This window comes from Setaria viridis, chromosome 4, assembly GCF_005286985.2.
Source record: "Setaria viridis chromosome 4, Setaria_viridis_v4.0, whole genome shotgun sequence".
Taxonomy (NCBI): domain Eukaryota; kingdom Viridiplantae; phylum Streptophyta; class Magnoliopsida; order Poales; family Poaceae; genus Setaria; species Setaria viridis.
The window spans coordinates 13792781-13799187 of NC_048266.2; the positions used below are offsets into that span (position 1 = coordinate 13792781).

Below are 6407 nucleotides of genomic sequence, written 5' to 3' on the forward strand. Positions count from 1 at the left end.
CGTCAACATTTTATATATGTACTTTTACGTTCACCATCATTTTTACTCAACATTTTCTTACACGTACCAGCTTTTTTTCATTCACCAATATTTTTTTCTCAACATTTTTTGACATTGACCAACTTTTTTTTAAAAAAATATTGAGATAGTACATTTAAAATGATTTTAAAATACAATAAAACATAGTAATATTGGACCTTTATTGTGTTACATTAATTCTCGAGAACACCATAGTTTAAACGGAATCCAAAACGCATTTATGTTTTGAGAGAAAAATAATATCAAAGTTTTAAATTAAAAAATTCTCTCCATCCCATCCATACAAAGGAGCAAACTGAATGCTGACACGTGTCGAGGTCCACCCTAGAGTCATGCATGCTCACGGAGTCACGGTGCTCTTTCCCTCAGCTCTGATCTCATTTTTCGGCGGGCTTCAGCGGCGATGACAAGAGCAAGCTGACGGCAGGCCTGCTGAGACTGCTCGCCGCAGCCTACCTCATGGGCTTCACCTTTACGTCACCAGCAATTCTCGCCGTCGCCGCCCCCCTTGTCCTCTTTAGCCTGGTCGGGTGCTCTGGGCCTTGTCCGTAAAGTGGGCCGTTGGCCGCGGTAGAGCTAGGTGGGCTGGGTTGGCCTGTGTCTCCTGTGGGTGGCTGCGGCGGCGGCCGTGACGGAGTCGGGCCGCACGGTGAAGGAAGAAGAGCAAGCGCGAGCGCCGCGAGGTCGACGGGGAAACCGGCAGCGAGCGGTGCAGCCGTGCAGGTGACGGGAGCGTAGAATTTTCCCATGTATTGCTTCAGTCAAAGGGGGTAAATTAGGGCGATTCTCTCGAAGTGATGAATTGGCGAAATGGCGTCGTGGTGGCATTTTAGACGGCAACATATGGACACCTTCAAATCCGACCAGTAAATATAGCACTTTTTTATTGGCTAAAGCTACATGATGCACATATCCCAAAACCATGATTTACTTGTAACGAAAGTATCTACGCACGCACGCAAAATAAAATTAAGACAATACCCGCATTCAAGATCTAACAGGATTTCCTTTGTGGAATATTTGTCAAAAGCTCCAACACATCAAATTCGGAGAAAGCAGCGCAAACAAACCATTCAAGTAAATTTTACAACACTTCTTTTTAAAAACCTCCATAATCACCAGAAACAGAAATGCATAGAACTGAAATTTCAACTCTATTTAGCACCCATACCCCCAAGTTAAATGTACAATTTGATTCTAGTAACATAAAAGCAACACTGCAATAGCAAGCTTTTCTTCCGATATAGCATAGATAAGCCAAAAAAAAGTCATTTCTATTTTCGATGGATTTTGTTTATTCTCATAATTACTATGAAACTAGCCATTGTTACAACACGACAACCTCTCCTCATCAAAAGGTATTATACGGGCTTGATGGATCCAGACTACGGAAACCACAACACAAAGAGAAGAAACTAACGGGGAGGTTTAAACGAACAAGCCTACCAAAATCAAGGCAAGGCATCATCTAACTTTTTCCCCTCAGGTATTGCCAATTCTTGTCTTTGTTTATCCCATCCTCATCTCCACCTATTTACAGCTTCAGTCATTCTTTGTGTGCTCAGCATTCTCATTGTTATTTGCCAATGCAGCAGCGCCACGCTGAACCATTTGCAATTGGATTTGCAACATCTGTGAAGAAGAGGTATAACTTATGAGTTCTGTTGGATACAGATTCATAATATCAACGAAAGAAAGCTCTTAAGCATGTCACTGAAAAATATGGTGAAAGCAATACCAATTATCGTTCATGCATGAATGCAACAACAGGCTGGTAACATCTAGCAGCTAAGTGCTAATTACCAGAGAAGCATTTGCATCTTGAGAAAAATTGCAGATTACGTAACGTGGTACCAAAGCTGAAGACTAAACTGTTCAAAGCTGTGCACGTGCAGTCTACAGTAAAATGCAGATCATAGATCATGAGCTCGTTCGCTTGGCTGCTGCGTTCGGCTTCTGGCTGCTGCGGCAGAGAGCCGAGCAGCAGCAGCCAGCCGAACGAGGCCCATAATTGTTAAAAGGGCTACTAAAGGTACTTGCATGCTACGTACTATTTTATAGGAATCAACAAACTAATTTGCATTATTATAAATTGCATATTTGCATGACACCCTCACAAGCAGACTGCTACATATCAATAATACTAGTAGCTTATGTTAACGTAGGCAAGAAGTGTTAAAAACATCACAGAGAACAGCTAGTGCAACCAACTCATCTTCATGTGCAATAATGCAAACTATCATGTGAAATCGGTAGATAGATAGATGCGAGTTGATGGACATTGTAGATTCATAAGGCACGTGCAGGAGTAGCCCTCACTAACGTTTTTCAAATAACCAATTGTGTGATTCAGAAGCTGTCCATCCATGTCACATAAGTTACCATGAATCTAATATATCCAACTTATCCAATGGTACATATGGAAGCACCTTATAGCTACAATATGTCAAACAGAAATATCCACGATATTGCAACTTGCAAGCAGTCAATGTACACCTATCTAGCACCTTATAGCTCATACACATCACTTGTTGGTTGCATCACGAAGTGATGCAGAAATATGTAAGTGGAGTGCTTTTGGAATCAAGATTCTTTCTTACCTCTATCTGGCTCTTTATAAAGTTTTCTTGTGCCTTCTGCAGTGAATTTTCAAGATCCCTGGTGCTTGCTCCTGAACCAATCGCACCATGTGCATTAAAAGGCAGAGGTGCTAAACCATTGCTGGTGTTTTGGAACTGCAGTTCTTGGTCTTTCTGAGACTGATTGGAGCTACTTGCTTCAGCTTGTGGTGTACTTGATGTAGACTGGGGAGGACCTGACCTGATGGTTGAATATGACATGCTTATTAGCATTTATACTTGTATCAGAACAAAAGACCCTACTTGTTATCCTATAAATATAGTAATAATTAAATACAGTGAATACAAGGTACCTAAAAGTACACAAGTGTGGTTAACCCCCCATTTCGACAAGATGATAGCAAAGTCATGAAAAGCTTTGTGTTTAGACTGTTACAAAAACATACCTATTTAGGTTGTTCGCTGGAGGATAAGCAAAAGATCTTCCATATAAAGAAGCAGCTGCAGCAGCTGCTTCAAGTTTTGCTTGGCGCCTGCTCATGTTCTCACCTGATGCTCCTTCTGAGGCAGGAGTACCAGTACCTGCAGCTGTTTTTCGTCACATCAAATCAGCAATCACAAATAGAACTGATTACACAGTGCCAGTACTCACTGATACGTGAGATTAAAATTGTAAAATACAAACAACAAAGCCTTGTAGTCCCAAGAAAGTTGGGGCAGGCTAGAAGATTAAAGTATGAATGTGACAAAAAGATCACATCAATAAAATGAAGCTCACCAGGCTGAACTCCAGGCTGAGCTCCATGTTGTCGTGCTGCTGCCGCACGTCCATTATCTGGGGGAATGATTGGAGCTCTGCACGTGGGGCAAGTGTGTTGGCGCTCTAGCCATGACCTTAGACAATGCACATGGAACAGATGCCCACAAAGCAGCTTCTTTGCTGTAGTCATCTCCTCACGGCAAATGATACATGTAGCATCGCTCCTGAATACAATACAATTAATCACAAAAATTTCCATGTGGAGTCAACTAAAATAGTGCCAATAGAACAATAAAAAACTCACGCATTGAGCTCTTCTGTTGTAGCATCTGGAAAGCGCTCATTCATGTTGGAAGTGATCTTTCTGTAGCGCACATAATCTGCTATGCGAATTTTGAAGTTGCGGAAGGTCTCATATAGCTCACGAATTAAGTGCAGTGGGACACCATAGTTCCTGATACCAGGATAATGGATCAACAGCCATAGTTTACACTAGAGTCTCAGAGGGGTAGTACCATAATAAGAGAACTTACAGGAAGATAGCTATGAAGAACAGCATGTATAATGACAAGTGCACAAGGTCACTGATGAGCTCCAAGTAAAATGTATAAACTGCTTTCTTCTCCCATTGACCTTCCATTAGCATGTCACTGACATAGAATACATACTTCACAAACGTTGACACAGTGGATGTTGCTAGTATCATATACCTGAAACATGATTTGTACATGTTAAAGCTATTGTACTAGAGTATTTTGAATCTTTGAATAATACATCAAGAAATAATTTTCAGGCATCTAGAAATCAGAACAACAGAATCACATCTTCAGGCCATCTTAAGGTTAGCAAATAGGGTTGTTACCTTGCCTGGAAGGCATGCCCCTTGCTTTGGAATCAACAAGCAAAGAAGAAATTCTATAGCTGGAGTTTCATAATAAATGGACCTAATACTGCGAAGCGCTATTACCTAAAGTATTGCTCAAACATAAACTGAAATAATTGCACAAGTTGCTAGACTAACATCTTGTAATATAGCAACCAGAACATACATATGCGAACAGATTAGCAAGCGTGAGATGGATGAGGTAATGAAAGTTTAAGATACAGTGCAAAGAAGTAGTGCATCAAGTGAATAAAAAAAGCAATAACTGCTAATCTGGCATTATTCATAGGGTTTAGGGTAAGGTTCATTGCAAAGAATGCACACAAATGGAAAGAGAATGCATTTACGAATTACTAGAGACTTTTGTGGTAGGCTTGGTAACTACGAAAAGGTAACTAGTGTGATATATGGACTAACATGCGTTACTTCTCGTTTTGCAAATATTTGTCAGCTACCTTGGGAATTATCATTTCACAGCATTTGTTCATTGTAATCAATCTCCACCCGTATTCTAATGTTGATAAATAGGACAATTTGTTGTCGCATTGATACAGTGATAAGGTGAAGACAGGAAGAGTAGTGAAGATGCATCTCAATCATTACCAAGCGCAGAAGGCAACACACAAAAAGAAGGCATTTCAGGACAGTGAGAACTAAAAATTAAGCTTACTCAAAGGAGAAGAAGATGGCAACTGACGCCTCCCGCTTCTGTATGAGCGACCTGAGCGAGTTGGACAGGAAGAGGCAGTCGACAATGAGCAGGAACGCCATGAAGGAGACGATCCTGATGTGCGATAGCGTGGGCACGGAAGGCGTGGTTTCGATGTACTCGACCCTCTTCCCTGCCAGCCAGTGCAGCGCCTTAACGAGGAGCAGCGCGGCGACCATGGCGAGGAAGGAGACGGAGAAGTCCTGGCGGAAGATGGTGACCGCGAAGAGGATCTCGACGACCTCCCGCCAGGACTGCTCGTTGAGGCGCTCGACCTCGGCCTCCCGGAGCGACCCCAGGAAGATGCGCTTGACGAGCTGCCAGGCGACGCACATGGCGACGAGGCCCGTGTTGAGGAGCAGCACGAAGCAGATCTTGGAGGTGGAGAGGTAGACCATCGCCGGGTAGAACTGGTCCCGGCTGCTGAAGGCGTAGTACACCGCCGACGCCGTCGCCAGCAGGCTGAACGCCGCGTACGTCTGAAGACGGATCATCTTCGCCTCCGGCGCCGGCGCCGCCCGCAGCAGAAATTCCCCAACAAAATTTCGGAAACAAAACCGCACCGCAAGGCACCACGACTGGATCGGATCGCCTAGAACACACAATCCAAATTAGCGAGCAGAATACGAAACAAAAAATTATCCAGAATCAGCGCGCGAATCGAAACCCTAGGTGACTAGGCTGCATCAGATCGGAAGCGAAGTGCGATGTCAGCCGCAGCCGCTTACCCAGAGAAGGTCAGCGGCTCTACGAGGGATTTGATGGGGACGCCATAGTCGATCAAAGGTGGGGATAAGCCGCCGCGGTCGACGCTGCGATTTTGGGAGGAGAGGGTTTGGAATCTCTTTTTCTTTTTTTCTTTTCCTTTTTTTCTCTCTTAAAATCTATATTTTTCTTTTTCGGGGAAACGAGCTCCCGGGGAAGAGATGGCGTGAGCATGTGAGGTGGTGGGTAGGCTCGGTCCACCACGCGAGATGAAGGCGTGTGGGTGAGGGACGATGGTGGGGCCGCATTGACGTGCTGGAATTGGACGGCTCCGGCTTGTGTGCTGGTGGACAAGAGTCGTGGAAGGATGTGGTGCGCGGATGGCGTGGCTACCGCAAATGAGTGGCTTCCACGTGTACGAGATACGTGGAGGATTGCCAAACGGTAGAAATAGTTTTTTTTTCTTTCGGAAAACGCAATACACGCGTACACGCGTAGACACACCTTATTAACTACAAATATAAATATTATACACACATTATTTAAAATGAAAAGAGTTGTATTTTTTTAAAACAGTGAATCTAGTAGCATTTATTTTGTATATTTGTATTGTCGATCCATATAAATTTTTAGATATTTGCGGTTTCCAGCAATTTTATATAAACCATTTCGTACCCAAGCCATGGACCCTAAGTGGATGTTTGAATCGATATGATCGGGTCACATCGGATA

The 6407-nt window shown here is 43.4% G+C and overlaps 1 protein-coding gene across 2 annotated transcripts; it reads right to left on the bottom strand.

Annotated features, from left to right (window-relative positions):
• Positions 1-1292: 1292 nt before the first annotated feature.
• Positions 1293-5857, bottom strand: LOC117852997 (ERAD-associated E3 ubiquitin-protein ligase HRD1). Of its 2 annotated transcripts, none has more exons than XM_034735338.2 (8): positions 5699-5857; positions 4932-5562; positions 3912-4088; positions 3683-3832; positions 3397-3602; positions 3065-3200; positions 2640-2859; positions 1293-1671 (listed from the first exon to the last, which is right to left on the bottom strand). In XM_034735338.2, exons 2-8 carry the CDS (start codon positions 5462-5464, stop codon positions 1582-1584), a joined length of 1512 nt encoding a protein of 503 aa, XP_034591229.1. In that variant the 5' UTR covers positions 5465-5562; positions 5699-5857; the 3' UTR covers positions 1293-1581. The 2 variants fall into 2 exon arrangements, with proteins under 2 accessions (XP_034591229.1, XP_034591228.1); XM_034735337.2 differs by having other exon boundaries at positions 3065-3206.
• Positions 5858-6407: the final 550 nt, after the last annotated feature.